This window comes from Triticum aestivum, chromosome 2D (assembly GCF_018294505.1).
Source record: "Triticum aestivum cultivar Chinese Spring chromosome 2D, IWGSC CS RefSeq v2.1, whole genome shotgun sequence".
Taxonomy (NCBI): Eukaryota; Viridiplantae; Streptophyta; class Magnoliopsida; order Poales; family Poaceae; genus Triticum; species Triticum aestivum.
In genome coordinates, this window is record NC_057799.1 from 520393698 (window position 1) to 520411065 (window position 17368).

Here is a 17368-nt window from a genome sequence, read left to right on the forward strand (position 1 = left end):
TGGGGGGGGGGGCAAATGCTCTAATTTTTCTAATCTAAGCAGGCTCTTAAAAAATTTCTTCATAGCTTTTAGCAATGTTGGGGGGGGCCACAGCCCCTGCAGGGCTCCACATAGCTCCGCCACTGCTAGACGCACCATCGAGACGGTGCTAGGCGGGGAGTATCTTATTCCATCTTCAAGGAGCCGTCGTCGTCTCGTCTTCCTGAGCTCAATACAAACTCCAACAAAACTCAAAGCAACATCTAGAACGGAGCCCTCCTGCAGGCAAGGGCTGAGATCCACGGCGCCGCTAAGGCCACCGGAGACGAGGTAGATTGGCGGCGGCAACTTCTAGTAAATCTTATCCCTTGATCTGGTGCCTAGAAAACAAAGGTCACCCCCCCTAAAAAAGGTCACCACTCACTATCTCATTGTGTCATGTGATTTGTTTTAAATGAGTTCAGCCCATTTTATATCCTTGTTGGGTCCATTTGGTTGTTTTCTCTTGATAAGTTGATGACTAGATATAACCTTAGGAAAGGGCACAAAACTAAACCTTTTAATTGTGGTTTTGTGGTGAGATAAATTTATTAATCACCTGATGTTTCATTGTGTTGTTGCCAGAGTTGCCTAGCATGTTATCATTGAGCATTTTGGTGTGAAATTAGGCAACGATTATGAATCAGTAGCTAGATTTGGGATTTCAGATAGAAATAATTTTTGCTATTGACATTGTCCATGCATGGAAGTTTTATGAGATCCATGATATTTAATAATGCCCTATAAATGTCCATGAAGCATGTGCGGTGGAGTAACTTGAAAATTGTCAAGTTCTGGATGATCCTATCATTAGAGCGGGACCAGGAAACTAGAGGTCTTCTCTCAATTCCTGACAAGTTTATTGTAGAACCTTCTCTGATCTGTTATGTGTGAAGCCTCGGGATTTTAGAACAGCCTCCTCTGGCACACTCTCTCTTATCGGCCAACATATGGGACAAGTTGAAGATTTTAACCCCATGCAACCCTAGTTTAGCTCGTCAGACAAGAGCTCCGAGAAAGGAGATATTGCTCCTCCATGAAATCCAGGCATGAGACTTGGGATACAATGACAGATCCAATGGGGTGCCGTGGGTGCCCTAGCACCGCCTCCGTACATGCAAAACTTTTATTACCGATAAACTGGGATTTTCTTTAGGGTCATACAAGGCATTTCTATTGTGAGTGATAAGTTTGGCACCCCTCGTGGTCAAGCTCTAGGTCCGCCGCTGCAGGGATAGGACTGCACTTAGGAAGACCCTCGTACGCACATAGCGAGGCACGAAACTAGCGATCGATCGATTGATTCGTTACTATGTTAGTATGTTAACATAAAAAAACTGATCGATTCGTCCAAGTTATTTTTGTTTTGTTTTGGTTGATATGGCGATCACGTATTTGAAAGACAGATTTAAAGCACTCGCGGTGTTTAAAGATATATTTGAATTTTATTTAGCTTGGGCACCTAGAAGTCATTGAATGTTAATGAACTTGAAGCGTGTTGCACAAAATTTGCAGATATTTTCCTAATATCTCCATTGCTTATCGCTTCTTATTTACTATATGTGTGACTGTTCCACGGGCGGAAAAAAACTTTTCAAAGTTGGAATTACTAAAGAACTATCTTAGGTCAACAAGGACTCAAGAGAGGTTGAATGGTCTGCCAGCATTATGCACCAAGAAGAAATTATTGGATGATACCGACATTAAACTCATCATAAGTGACTTTGCATCTAGGAATATTATAAGAAAATGTTAAGGTAATATGTATAAATTATTTGATATGTATATTATTTTAGATGTTTTTAAGTGTTATTAATAATATATTTCATATGTACACTGATACGTCTCCCGCGTATCTATAATTTTTTATTGTTCCATTCTATTATATTATCTATTTTGAAGTTTTATATGCATTAATATGTTATTTTATATTATTTTTGGGATTAGCTTATTAACCCAGAGCCCAGTGCCAGTTTCTGTTTCTTCCTTATTTTTGAGTTTTACAGAAAAGGAATATCAAACGGAGTCCAAACGAAATAAAATTTTTGCGAAGATTTTTCTTTGACCAGAAGACACATGTAGGACTTGGAGAGGAAGACAGAAGAGTCCCGAGGGCTCCACAAGCCCTCGGGGCACGCCCTAGGGGGGCGCCCCTGGCTTGTGGGCCCCACGGGACTCCTGCAACCCTAATCTTTGGCCTATAAATTTAGAAATATTCCTAAACGACCAGAAGCATTCATAAAAATATTTTTCCACCGCCGTAACCTTTTGTACTCGTGAGATCCCATCTAGGGACCTTTTCCGGCACCCTGTCAGAGGGGGATTCGATCACGGAGGGCTTCTACATCAACTCTATTGCCCCTCCGATGAAGCATGAGTACTTTACCACGGGTCCATAGCTACTCTCTCTTTGATCCTCAATACCATGTTCTCCTCGATGTTCTTGGAGATCTATCTGATGTAATCTTCTTTTGCGGTGTGTTTGTCGAGATCCGATGAATTATGGATTTATGATTAGTTTATCTATGAATATTATTTGAATCTTCTCTGAATTCTTATATGCATGATTTTATATCTTTGTATTTCTCTTTGAATTATCGGTTTGGTTTGACCAACTAGATTGGTTTTTGTTGCAATGAGAGAGGTGCTTAGTTTTGGGTTCAATCTTGCGGTGTCCTCACCCAGTGACAAAGTAGGGGTAGCGAGGCATGTATCTGTATTGTTGCCATTAAGGATAAAAAGATGGGGTTTTCATCGTATTGCTTGAGTTTATCCCTCTACATCATGTCATCTTGCTTAAAGCGTTACTTCGTTCTTATGAACTTAATACTCTAGATGTATGCTGGATAGCGGTTGATGTGTGGACTAATATTAGTAGATGCAGGCAGGAGCCGGTCTACTTGACACGGACGTGATGCCTATATTCACAATCCTTGCCTTGGATATCGTCATAACTTTGCGCTTTTCTATCAGTTGCTCGATAGTAATTTGTTCACCCATCGTATTATTTTCCTTCAATAGAGAAGCCTCTAGTGAAACATATGGCCCCGGGGTCTATTTGCCATCATATATTTTTAGATCTATAAACCAAAAAACCCAAAAATACATCGCTGCAATTTATTTACTTTTATTTTGTTTTATGTTTTAGTAATCTTTTATATCTATCTATACCATATCTCACATTTGCAAGTGACCGTGAAGGGATTGACAACCCTTTTATCGCATTGGGTGCAAGTGTTTGATTGTTTGTGCAGGTGCATAGATTGGAGACTTGCTTATATCTTCTACTGGATTGATACCTTGGTTCTTAACTAAGTGAAATACTTATCTGTGCTTTGCTGCATCACCCTTTCATCTTTAAGGGAAAAACCAACGCAAACTCAAGAAGTAGCGTACACAAATACATTGTTATTGTTAGAGGGCCTAAGTTTAGTCTCACCCCGGGCAAAATCTCAAGACTGGCCTGGTTGAGTTATAGGTACCATGAGCATATACGGTGATGTCGGTTAGAAAGCTTTGCGTCACTATCCATAGGTGTGCGCAATAGTGGCACTACTTTTCAAATTAAACTTTTGACTCTCACACTGTAAACACACACATATCCAAATAACAGAAAGAGCACCACGCAAGGTGTAAGGTGTTAATCCTCTATGATGGCCTGATCCCAGATAAGCAAAGCCTCCTCTCTTAAATGATCTGAAGTGTTTTGACCACTGGCCGAACATCGAAAAGGGTTACTCTGATCTTCGATATCTTCTCTTCCCCATCGACACTTTGGTTCAAAGTAATTTCATAGGATTCTTGGAAGGGTTTGGATCCTTATGGAATTTTGCTAAATGGAATCATTACGAAAAATTCTGAAGGAAGTATTTGCACTCTATTTTGGAGAAACATTTCCATCCAACTAAACCTCTTGATTTTTTTTCGAAAAGGGGGAAATCCCTGGCCTCTGCATCAGAGTGATGCATACGGCCTCTTGATAAACTTCCTTTGTTTTTTCGGTGGTATCAAGCACCCTTCCGAATTCCCATGGTTTCCTAGTAATGTAGGAGTCAAGAGGACGTTTCTGCGTGGAAACATTTCCCATGGTTTCACATTTATCCTATTCCCACATTTCTAAAATCCTAGTACTAATCGAAGAGGACCGACACCCTAGATGATGTAAATACTTTTAGATAATGATGGGATAATGCTCCCAACATTTGCATTTAGATGTTCTTTTAGATAATGATTGTGAATCATGTCATTCCCCTCCCAGCCAAAAATAAAGAGAACTCTTCATATCTTTTTTTTTGGATAATGTTCATATGATTTAGTTAGGCGTGAATCTCTGCACTTTTCTTGAATGCTTCAACTATCTTTTGCCGTCACAAAAAAAAGAGTATTCTTCACCGTGTGCACCACGATGGTTCATTGAAATGTTCCGGTGGCATGGGAGAATATCTTCATGCCACATGAACATTGATCCTTGAGTGTCAGATATAAAGGCAGAGGCATAAAGAGCTCGACTGCAATTCTCAACTATCGAGCAGGGGACTGACGGATAAAGTTACTCTAGGAACGAGCTGGGACAACGATTTCAGAGCAATGTACCGATATGCTCTCATTCTTTTTGTTATGTTGAGTCATAAGCACCATTAGCATACATGGTAATCCCGTCAGATGCCTGTTATTGACACAGTGCTTTCTTGGCGAACACCCGAAAGCTTTGCGTCGCTATCCATAGGTGTGCACAAATAGCTGCCTGCAGTTACAATTGCCCGTATACCTTGCCAATCACCCAGGCTTCGACCGAGAGCAGGAGATGGAACTCAATCGATCCAAGAGACCCCCATCGTCTTGGCCGCGAACGCGTAACGATCCGCAGCCTCGTCGATCTGCCAATCCAAATGCAGCAGACAGCCAGCAATATTTCAGTCACAGTGACAAGATCAAGGCGAGAGAAAAGAGAGAAGAACATCGGTCGTACGATTTTCTGCGTGGAGCGGCCGCAGCCGTGGCCGCTCTTGCGGTCGATCCGGGCGACGATGGGGTTGGTCTGCGGGCTCTGCTCCACGCTCGTGCACAGGACGTGCTGCATCGTCTGAGGAACAAAATCGTGAGTTCGACCGTGCTCTGATCTCCAAGGCAGAGTCTGCTTTGGATCGATCTTCAAGCGAAATATCAATCGGAAGCGTGCGTGCGTGTGTGCGTACCGCGAGGAACTTGAGGGTGTGCGACGGCACGACGCGGTCGTCGTGGTCCGCCGTCAGCAGCATGGTGGGAGGGTACTGCTGGCGGCGGTGCTGGTCGCCGCCGGCGCCCTTCTCCCACGGCCGCCTCACGTTGTGCAGCGGGGAGTACTTGATAAGCCAGCGGAATTCCTCCTCCTTCTCCGAGCAGCCGAAATCACAAGCCCATGCACGACCTGGATGCATGGCAGACATTCACAAGGTGACCACTTGGACACAAACAGGATGCGGTTTTCAGAGGAGAGGCGACAAGCAAAACCTATGGTGAACTTGTGGAACCGAAGCATGTCCATGACACCCACGTGAGCCAGAGCACAGCCGAAGAGACCAGGCCGCTGCAATCACGAACAATGAAACAACCTCCGCTCACTTTTGGAACAAATGATATGAGCTGCAACAAATTGGAACAAAATTATAAAGACTTAGCCAGCATTACCTGGTTGATGCAGGCGGCCACCAGGAGGCCGCCGTTGCTCCCGCCTTCGATGCACAGCCGGCTCGGGCTCGTGTACCCGGCGGACACGAGGAACTCGCCGGCGGCGATGAAGTCGTCGAAGCAGTTCTGCTTGTTCGCGAGCGAGCCGGCCTTGTGCCACTCCTCCCCGTACTCGCCGCCGCCCCGGATGTTGGCGACGCACGTCACGAACCCCAGGTTCCTCATGAGGACGACGCGGGCGGCGCTGAACTGCGGCGTCATGCTCATGCCGAACCCGCCGTAGCCGAAGAGCAGGGCCGGGTGCGACCCGTCGAGGTCGATGTTCTTCCTCGACACGACGAACATCGGGATCTTGGTCCCGTCCTTGCTTGGGTAAAACACCTGAAAAAGAGAAACCAACCAAGCAAGATCAACCGAACTGCAGATACACCACACACGGTTCAGGTATATATATTTGTTCATCTTCAGACAAGAGAATGTAGTACCTGCTTCGCTTCGAAGTCCGTGCGGTCGAAGCCAGGGACGGTGATCTCTCTGTATATGCTCATCTCAGGAACCCCGGAGCTCAGATCACACCGGTAGACGATCCCCGGCGTGAGGAAGCTCGAGAACTCGACGAACACCTCGGAATCGCAACGCCTGCCGGTGATCCCGTTGACGCTGCCTATGTCGATGGGTATGCCGTGGAGCAGCTCTCCGGCGGCCAGGCTCCTCATCTGCAGCACGTACTTGACATCTGACAGGTAGTTCACCAGAAGCTTGTCACCGTGGACAGCACAAGCGTATTCTAGGACAGCCTTGCCATCTTCAGGTAGAACATCGGTCCAGGACTGCGGGTCGTCGACGTCGACCCGCGACAGTTTGTACCTCGGAGCGTCTTTGTTTGTGAGGACTGTGAATCGGGTGCCGTCGTTGGCGACGACTCCGTAGAAGGCCTCGAATTCGTCCACGAGCTTCACGAAGGGGAGCATTTCGTGGGTTCCTTTCGTGCCTGAAAGCCCATGGGAAAGAGCTGAGAGGTCGCAGTAGTACAGCTTGTTGACCGGCTCTGAACTCTCTGAAACTGACAGAAGCACGTACTGCAACAAAAGCAGTAAAACATACTGCATCAGCTACCGAAGTGTCAACAAGATGGGCAAAGAACATGGTGGCTAATGTACCTTGCCGTCCTCTGTAACCTCAGGGGTGTATATGTACTTGGGATGCTCGGGGTCTCTCCAGCACATGACGTCGTCGGACTGTTCAGTTCCGAGGAAATGGTAGTAGACCTCGTGGTTGAGGTTAACGTCGGTCCTGATCCCGGACTCCGGCGCGCCATCGTCGTCCCTGCGCGCCAGAACCAGAGCAAGGCATGAGACAAGATGATACCCATGGATTTTACTACTGTATCAAGCAAAGCACAGAGCACTCATGCTATGAAGTGTCACTTACTTTGGAGCTGGGAAGCGCGAGTAGAAGAAGCCCTTGCCGTCGCTGGTCCAGGCGATGCGCGAGAACTTGACCCAGGACAGGGCGTCGGGGAGGCGGTGCCTGTCGCGGACGCGCATGACGCTGATGGTGACCCAGTCGCTGCCGCTGGCGCTGGTGCCGTAGGCCAGGTGCTCGCCGTCGTCGCTGACGCCGATCATGGAGAGCGACACCGTGGCGTCGTCGCTGAGCTCGCCCGGGTCCAGCAGCACGCTCGGCTCGCCGCCCAGCCCGTGCTGCACAGACGATTAATTCGGAGATGATCAGTACTGTGGAGTCGTTGCCTCTGAACTGAAGAAAAAGGTGGATGCAGCGGTGTGATGCGGACCTGGACGTAGAGGGCGCTGTGGGGGAGGAGGCCGGGGTTGTGGAAGTAGAAGTAGGTGCCGGCGCGCTTGAAGGGGGCGCGGTAGCGCGGGTGGTCGAGCAGCGCCGTGAGCTGCCCGCGCAGGCGGCCGCGGTGGTCGCAGGTGGCGAGCACGGCGTCGGCCACGGCCGCCTGCGCGCCCACGTACTCCTTCACCTCCTCGGACTCCAGCTCCTCCATCCTGACGAGCCCATACGTTACCCACGGCACGAAACAACAACGTGACAACCAGCGCCAGAGGCAAAGAGGTTCGAAGGTGTACAGTAAAACTGTAAAAAGCGCGAGCTTCGGTACGCTTCTGCAGAAGGTTCAGAGAAGCATGTGGGTGGCGTACAGTCTACAGCTTGCCGCGGTGAAATGAATGGAGCAGTGATCCCCCTCTCCTCTGGCGTGGTGAAATATTTAGCAGCAAGTGTTGTGTCATTACTGCAGTCTCCAAGGAGGTTGCATCTTTTGCTGCATAGGGGCGCATGAGCGCCACGAGCGGTGTGCTAGAGATTGATGCCACCACGGTGAGATGAATGGACCAATGATTCTCCTGCGCCGTCGTGCGAGTGTTTTGGCTGTAGGAGTATAGTAAAAAGAACCGTGCCGTGTGTGCTAAAATGATAGAAGTACATCCAAGTGACTGTTCCTTGTCCTAAACCCGTATGCTTGATGGAAAAATGAAACTGTACCTTCCTAGTAAAATGAACTGCATGTCCTGTGTATGCGTACAAATGCCATCTAAACCGTACTGCCTTTTTTTAAGGAAAAATAAAAATAAAACCGTGCTCCAGTAATGTTTTCCTAACTAAACTGTTTTCCTTTGTTCTTTCACCAATAATATTTGGCAGCAGCAACATAGCACGCGCATGAATCAATGATCTACCCGCAAAAAAAAGAGAGTATGAACCAAGGATTGAACACCATGGCCTTCGCGAAAACAAAAACAAAAGCCAGATTTCATGGTATGGCCGGATGGATAAAAAAAATGAGACCAGCCAAGGGCTAACCAACGGGTGGACGTCCCGTCCTCGGCCGGATGGATACGTTAGCTGAAAACGCAAACAAAAATCACTCTGCTTCTCTCGGGTCGTATGTATCAAGCTGGTTAAAGTTAATAGGTGCGCAGGCGGAAGAAACTCTCTCGCCGTCTCGCAAGTGTGCTTTTGAGCTCGAAGAGAAACGGCGAAAAGCAGACCACGGAAACGGGCGAATACCACGAGCAGATTCAGATCGCTCACCATCTGTAGGGGTCCGGCACAAGAACGCCATGGTAGTCGTCGACAATGTCGCCGTCGCGGCGGGCCGGGGGGTACCGGAGAGGAGGCAGCGGCTCGTCGGCGGCGGCGAGGGAGCCCATGGCGATTAATAGGTGGCGAAGCAATACGCAACGCCCGCCGCAGGTGTGTGCGTAGTTGGTAGTGTATTGAATGAGACTGAATGAATGGCCTCCCGAGCGAGCGGAAGCACAAAGAAGTCGCACGATGACAACACATCACGATACCAACCCGTGGTATAAATAGAAATAGATGGCGAGGGAGTGTGCGCGCGCTGTGTGCAGGATGTGATAATAACGTGGCGAGCATTATTCGTGCTCCACAACCAAAAAAGGTTGTTCGGCGGCCACCGGCTGCATTTGAATACTGAGAAATGAAACCTAGGACGTATGAATTCATGAACCAAGTTTCCTGGCGAGCAGATGATGACACCTTTGCCCCGCACTTTGTACGCAGGAATGGGAACGGCTTTGCCCTTTGTGTTACATAAATAAATAAATGGGATGGGACATGGAAAAGAAACATAAAAGGGATATTGTGGTGGGAGCAGAGAGGGCTGAAAGAGACGGCGGAGCTGGCTGGATGTCGCCATGGAGATGTAAGAGTGTTGCCATGCATCAGGACGCGTCGCTGTCGGCCTGCCACGTGCGGGGCACGGCTCTGACCAATCGGCTCGATCTTCTGCGCGGGCTGCTGGCTTTGTCTCCGCTGCTTCGGGCTGCGTAGTCTAGCCCGGCCTTGATTTCGGGACCGGTTCTTAAACACCGGAGTCTAGCCACGTTCGACCGAGGGATGAATCTGGATGGATTTGGATGGTAGGATGAACTTGTAAAGTTCTTCCGGTGAAACCTACGTTTATGGGCGTGTTTGGTTGTCTACAAATGGCCCAGCCTAGCCCGCGTGGGAAAGATTGAGCCCATTTAATTGCCTGCGTTTACTGTGTGACCCGCATGACATGAAACTTGAAGCACCTCCAGGCCAGGCCTAGGGGAAACGCCTGAATCGGTAGTAGCTCGCGAGCCTGACTCGGGCGACGCAGGGGAGGGCAACGCGCTTCTCTCCTCGTGCGACCAGGGAGATGGCGCGAGCTCGCCTGCGTCGCCGAAAAAACGGCGGGAGGATTTCGGCTCACCTCCCGCCGAGTCCGCCCCTATTTAGCCCCCTCCCTCACCGCCCCAACTCCCGCCACCATTCTTTCCCCTTTCGAGCTTTCCCGCTGACGCGCATCGGCACCAACGAGCAGGTAAGCGGCGCATCTTCATCGGTCGGCGGTCCACGGCGTCGGCGGTCCTTCACCGGCCGGCGGTGATCTTCTAGGACCGTTCCCCCCTCGTCCTCGAGCTGCAGCCATGGCCTTTGTGAGTTCAACCCCCCCTTTCTCTCCGTTCCTTCTAGCTAGATCTGAGCTGTAGCTAGGGTTTGATGTAGATGCATGGTTGATTAGTCCTCTGATCTGTGAGCTCACATGATTGATTGCTGTGCTGCAGTTGCAATTTATGGTAGGGTTATATGTTCAAGCATGTGGTAGGCTAGATTAGTAGTAGAGTTTGAAGTTAAACCTTGTGCTTGTGTTGATTCGTGCTTAGATATGTGATTTGTACTTATTGGTGGTCCATTTGTAGCATGTGGTTTGTTGTAGATGTATATTCTTGCTCATAGATTGTCCGGTATGCTTAGTATGATATCAATGAACCATGTGCTTAGTATGATAGTGATGAAGCATGTGCTTGGTATGATAGTGATGAAGCATGTGCTTGGTATGATAGTGATGAACCATGTACATGTATTCTCCTGCTTTCACAGATTGTCCGGTATGTTGTGTGCTATGCTTACTGTCAATGCGTGCTACGATTGTAGGACATGACCACGCAGACGCAAGATCTTAGTCATGCCCTTGTCCTGTCCGACAGCCAGTTTGCTCCATCGTTTGTCGAGGACTCGCAGCCTAGCTATGTCCGAGATGGCACCTAATTCAGAGGTGTTCACGTTTGATTCTGTCTATGTGCCAGTAGTGCTCGTTGAGCAAACTCCTGCTGCTGCCGCTGCACTCAAGGTAGCAACAGCAAAGGCAAAGAAGGATGGTAGGTCGAACAATATGAAGTGGCAGCTGTTCATGTCCACGTTCGTGCTGAACAAGATGAGTGAGCTCATCTCTAGTGGAGTTAGGACTGACAAGGGCTTCAAGGAGGTGCACTTGAACACCGTTGCGAAGCAGGTGTTCGATTCTGTGGGCAGGAGGTGTCCGCCACCCAGGTGTACAACCACCTGAGGAAGTGGAGAGGTCGATGGATCCAAGTGTCCAAGCTGAGAGACCTTAGCGGTGCCTCATGGGATGAGAACACTTGCAACATAGTTCTGGAGGCAGAGCACTACACCGGCCATGTCATGATTAGCTCACAGCCCTCTTCCTTTTCATACTGTCCACTAATACGTCTCCAACGTATCTATAATTTTTGATTGTTCCATGCTGTTATATTATCATTCTTGGATATTTTACAATCATTTTATATCTTTTTTGGTATTAACCTATTGACATAGTGCCCATTGCCAGTTGATGTTTTCTGCTTGTTTTTTACATCGCAAGAAATCAATATCAAACGGAGTCCAAATGCAACGAAACTTTTTGTGGAATTTTTATGGATCAGAAGACACCCAATCGGCCGGAGAAGCACCTGGGGGTGCCCCAAGGGGGGCACAACCCACCAGGGCGCGCCTGGGCCCCCAGACGCGCCCAGGTGGGTTGTGCCCACCTCGGTGGCCTCCCGCACCGCCTCTTTGCTATATAAATACCCCAATATTCCGGAAACCCTAGGGGAGTCGACGAAAATCAATTCTAGCCACCACAAGTTCCAGAACCACCAGATCCAATCTAGACACCATCACGGAGGGGTTCATCATCCTCACTGGTGCCTCTCCGATGATGCATGAGTAGTTCATTGTAGACCTACGGGTCCGTAGTTAGTAGCTAGATGGCTTCCTCTCTCTCTTTTGATTCTCAATACAATGGTCTCTTGGATATCCATATGATGTAACTCTTTTTGCGGTGTGTTTGTTGGGATCCGATGAACTTTGAGTTTATGATCAGATCTATGTTTTTATCCATGAAGGTTATTTGAGTCTTCTTTGATCTCTTATATGCATGATTACTTATAGCCTCGTATTTCTTCTCCGATATTTGGGTTTTGTTTGGCCAACTTGATCTATTTATCTTGCAATGGGAAGAGGTGCTTTGTGATGGTTTGATCTTACGGTGCTTGATCCCAGTGACAGAAGGGAATCAACACGTATGTATCGTTGCTATTAAGGATAACAAGATGGGCTCTATTTCTACATAAATAGATCTTGTCTACATCATGTCATCGTTCTTATTGCATTACTCCGCTTCTCCATGAACTTAATACACTAGATGCATGCTGGATAGCGGTCGATGTGTGGAGTAATAGTAGTAGATGCAGGCAGGAGTCGGTCTACTAATCTTGGACGTGATGCCTATATAATGATCATTTCTTGGATATCGTCATGATTATTTGAAGTTCTATCAATTGCCCAACAGTAATTTTTTTACCCGCCGTTTGCTATTTTTCTCGAGAGAAACCAGTAGTGAAATCTATGGCCCCCGGGTCTCTTCTTTATTATATTTGCCTTCACGATCTATTTTTATTTGCTTTTATTTTTAGATCTATTAATCTAAAAATACAAAAATACCTTGCTGCAATTTATTGTTATTTATTTTATCTCGCATTCCCGTGAGATCTATTTATCCAATCTACTACAATTTTATCTATCTTTTTACCCGTGAGGGATTGACAACCCCTCTCTTACGTCGGGTTGCAAGTATTTGTTCTTTGTGTGCAGGAGCTGTTTACGTGGTGTTGTGTGGTTCTCCTACTGGTTCGATAACCTTGGTCTCATCACTGAGGGAAATATCTACCGTTGCTGTGTTGCATCATCCCTTCCTCTTTGGGAAAATACCGACGTAGTTCAAGCAAACATCAAATGGAATTTCTGGCGCCGTTGCCGGGGAGACATCATCAACATCTACCAGGTTCCTAATCACAAATCTCATCTCCTTGCAATTTACATTATTTGCCATTTTCCTCTCGTTTTCCTCTCCCCCACTTCACAAAAATTTGCCATTTTATTCGCCCTCTTTTTCGTTCGCCGTTTTCTCGTCAGATCTGTTTTTCTGTGCAATCTTGTTTGCCACTTTTGTCGTTATGGATAGTTCTTCCGCTATTTTGTGCACTCCCGAGAACGAGGTTCTTAATTTTAAACAAAGGGGAGGGGAGAATTTAAAAGATGCTTGGTATAGGTTTTGCAATGCTCATAATAGATCTATCTGTAAGCAATCTATCGTTGTTCTTCTGCTTTATTTTTATGTGGGCATCACCACTTGGTATAGATTCATCCTTGATACGATTATCAGTGGAAATTTCTTGATGTGTCCCTCTCTTGATGCTTTTAATGCTATGGGAAATTTAGTGGGTTCACCACCACTTATGATTAATGAAACAACTTTGACTCTCAAGCATGTTATGGAGAGACTAGATGCTATTGAAAAGAAAATGCTTACCGAGGAACATATTGAAAACTTGGATAAAAAGATGCATAATTTTGCTACCAAAATTGGTAAGCGGGAGAAGTTTTTACGTTATTAAAATAAAGGGGACCGTAATGCATGAAAGAATTGTAGAAAGCCCCTCTCGGATCGATGAATTGGAAGAAATCTTTAGTAATCTAAGCACGGCTTTTGCTTCTGCTAAAACCATTGAAAAAACTCCCGTAAAGATCGGCAAGATTACTCAAGTTACTAAGAACAAGGGTGCAACTTCTAGTAACAATAGTAAAGAAGATCTTAAGATGATTAGTATTCACCCGGATTTTGTTGAAGTTATAAGAGATCCTTTGTGCAAGAATGAATTCCTTAAACTTGCTCCTAGGAGTATTGTCATTGAAAATCTGTATGCAAATCCTTGAAGAATTTGAAGTGTTTGATTGAAGAGTTGGAAACTAAAGATGACAACACTTAGATCCTTTGTGTTATGCCTAGCTAGGGGCATAAAACGATAGTGCTTGTTGGGAGGCAACCCAATGAATAAAATTTATTTTTGTCTTTTTCTTTCTGTTCTTGAGTGTTTGCACAATTATGCTACTGTTATGATTGTGTTTTTGTGTTTTAATTAGTGTTTGTGCCAAGCAAAGCCTTTGGGATCATGTTGGGTGATAGTTGATTTGATCTTGCTGGAAAACAGAAACTTTTGCACTCACGAAAATAATTCTCATTTTTAAAGAAGCGTGATAAAATACCAATTATTTTTGCAGAAGATTAATATACAAATTTCTCACGTGCTCCTAATTTTTTCAGAATTTTTGGAGTTACAGAAGAATTCGAAATATCCAGATTGCTACAGACTGCTCTGTTTTTGACAGATTCTGTTTCCTTTGCGTTGTGTGCTTGTTTTGATGATTGTATGGTTTTCTTTGAAGAGTTTTTTCCATAGAAAAGTTGTAATACAGTACATATAATGCAATAATAAAATATGAATGAGTTTGCAACAGTACTTATAGTAGTGATTTGCTTTCTTATACTAACGGATCTCACGAAGGTTTTGTTGAGTTTTGTGTGATTGAAGTTTTCAAGTTTTGGTTGATATTACGATGGATGAAGGAATAAGGAGTAAGAAGAGCCTAAGCTTGGGGATACCCATGGCATCCCAAGCTATTATCCAAAGAGAAGCAAGCAACTAAGCTTGGGGATGCCCGAGCGGCATCCCCTCTTTCTTCTAACGACCATCGGTATTTTACTTGGAATTATATTTTTATGCGTCACATATTATGAGTTTTGCTTGGAGCGTCTTGTATGATATGAGTCTTTGATTTTTTTGCTTTTTATTTTGAGTCATGAATCCTTGCTGGACAAACCTATTTGAGAGAGCCAAAATTATGCCAGGACTTGTTAGAATTGCTCTCTATGCTTCACTTAAATCTTTATGAGCTATGGAATTGCTCTAGTGCTTCACTTATATCTTTTTGAGCACGATGTGCTTTGTTATTTTTGAAGAAACGCTCTCATGCTTAACTTAGATTTATTTGAGAGTTAGTAAAAAATTTAAGAATTTCTCTCTTTCTTCACTTAAATTATTTTGAGAGAAAGAAATATGATGCTCATGATCTTCACTTATATTTGTTTGAGCTTATTAAAAGCAACATATGAAATCTAGTCCCAAAGTGATAGATATACAAGGAAGATATAATAAAAACTTTCATGAAGATCATTGGAAAAAATAAACTTGATTCTTTGTAATAGTTTTGAGATATGTTGACATGATATGTGAGTCATGTTGATGAGTAATTGTGCTTCAGTAAGAATATTGGTGTTAAGGTTTGTGATTCCCTATGCAAGCACGAAAGTCAATAGTTATGCAATGAAATTACATCCTACTTGTGGTGCATTATTCGGTGTTAGTTATGCTTAATGCTCGCTTATGAGATTTTTCGTTTCTTGGTTGGTCGCTTCTCAATCTTTTGCTAGCCTTCATTTGAACTAAGTATGATCACTACTTGTGCATCCAAAATCCTTTAAACCAGTTTTGCCACATGAGTCCACCATACCTACCTATATGCTGTATTCTTTTGCCGTTCTAAGCAAATTTGTATGTGCCATCTCTAATTTTCAAAATAAACTTATCTTTTGTGTGCTCGTACCGCTCATGAAACAGTAGGGGGTGACTAATATATTTCCATGCTAGATGTGTTATTCTCAAGATGAGTGTTTATTCACTTGTCATTGCATGAGAGTACGGCAAAGGTATTAGGGATGCCCAGTCCCGAAATGAAAAATGAATTTACTTTATGTTGTCAAATAATAAATTCATTGGAAAATGTTGGTATGGAAGGCACCCGTGGATACAGCTAGCCATGGAAAGTAAAAGTATGGTTGAAAAAGGAGTAAACTTTATTTTCTGTTTGGGAACTGCCTATGATATATCTAGCATGGAAAGTATTGGGAACTACTCGGCCGTTTTCGTTGACAGGAAAAGCATGCCTCCCAAAATGTTTTTATCTATCTTTTTTGATTTGAGCTTTGGCACCTCTACAAATCCCTACTTCCCTCTGTGAAGGGCCTTTCTTTTACTTTATGCACTTTTTATTTTTACTTGAGTCTCCATCTTCTCTTATAAAGCACCAACTAAGGGGCACTATGATCGTACTTGAGCATTGGGTGTAGCTAATATGCGAGCGTGTTTCATGAATGGATCAATGATTGAGCATATTGGGCTAGGGATAACTTACTTTAGTGTTGATATTTTGAAAGACATGGTTGCTTGTTGATATGCTTGAGTACTAAAGTCCTCATGTCAAAACTAGACTATTGCTTTGAACCATATAAAAGTCCAAATGTCCATGCTACAAAGAAAATGATATGTGATGAACATGTTAGGCAGCATTCCACATCAAAAATTCTGTTTTTATCATTTACCTACTTGAGGACGAGCAGGAAATAAGCTTGGGGATGCTGATACGTCTCCAACGTATCTATAATTTTTGATTGGTCCATGCTGTTATATTATCATTCTTGGATGTTTTACAATCATTTTATAATCGTTTTATATCATTTTTTGGTACTAACCTATTGACATTGTCCCAGTGCCAGTTGCTATTTTCTGCTTGTTTTTTACATCGCAGGAAATCAATATCAAACGGAGTCCAAATGCAACGAAACTTTTTGTGGAATTTTTATGGACCAGAAGACACCCAATGGGCCGGAGAAACACCTAGGGGGGGGGGGTGCCCCGAGGGTGGCGCAACCCACCAGGGCGTGCCTGGGTCCCCAAGCGCGCCCAGGTGGTTGTGCCCACCTTGGTGGCCTCCCGCACCGCCTCTTTGCTCTATAAATACCCCAATATTCCAGAAACCCTAGGGGAGTCGACAAAAATCAATTCCAGCCGCCGCAAGTTCTAGAACCACCAGATCCAATCTAGAAACCATCACGCAGGGGTTCATCATCCTAATTGGTGCCTCTCAGATGATGTGTGAGTAGTTCATTGTAGACCTACGGGTCCGTAGTTAGTAGCTAGATGGCTTCCTCTCTCTCTTTTGATTCTCAATACAATGGTCTCTTGGAGATCCATATGATGTAACTCTTTTTGCGGTGTGTTTGTTGGGATCCGATGAACTTTGAGTTTATGATCAGATCTATGTTTTTATCCATGAAAGTTATTTGAGTCTTATTTGATCTCTTATATGCATGATTACTTATAGCCTCGTATTTCTTCTCTGATATTTGGGTTTTGTTTGGCCAACTTGATCTATTTATCTTGCAATGGGAAGATGTGCTTTGTGATGGGTTCGGTCTTATGATGCTTGATCCCAGTGATAGAAGGGGAACCGACACGTATGTATTGTTCCTATTAAGGATAACAAGATGGGGTCTATTTCTACATAAATAGATCTTGTCTACATCATGTCATCGTTCTTATTGCATTACTCCGTTTCTCCATGAACTTAATACACTAGATGCATGCTGGATAGCGATCGATGTGTGGAGTAATAGTAGTAGATGCAGGCAGGAGTCGGTCTACTAATC

General features: G+C 45.0%; 1 protein-coding gene across 1 annotated transcript; it reads right to left on the minus strand.

The window, feature by feature from the left end:
- Positions 1–4595: 4595 nt before the first annotated feature.
- Positions 4596–9000, minus strand: LOC123054184 (prolyl endopeptidase). Its single transcript, XM_044477897.1, has 10 exons — positions 8746–9000; positions 7481–7700; positions 7117–7388; positions 6846–7011; positions 6171–6764; positions 5686–6066; positions 5509–5584; positions 5214–5425; positions 4988–5101; positions 4596–4895 (listed from the first exon to the last, which is right to left on the minus strand). Exons 1-10 carry the CDS (start codon positions 8862–8864, stop codon positions 4830–4832), a joined length of 2220 nt encoding a protein of 739 aa, XP_044333832.1. The 5' UTR covers positions 8865–9000; the 3' UTR covers positions 4596–4829.
- Positions 9001–17368: the final 8368 nt, after the last annotated feature.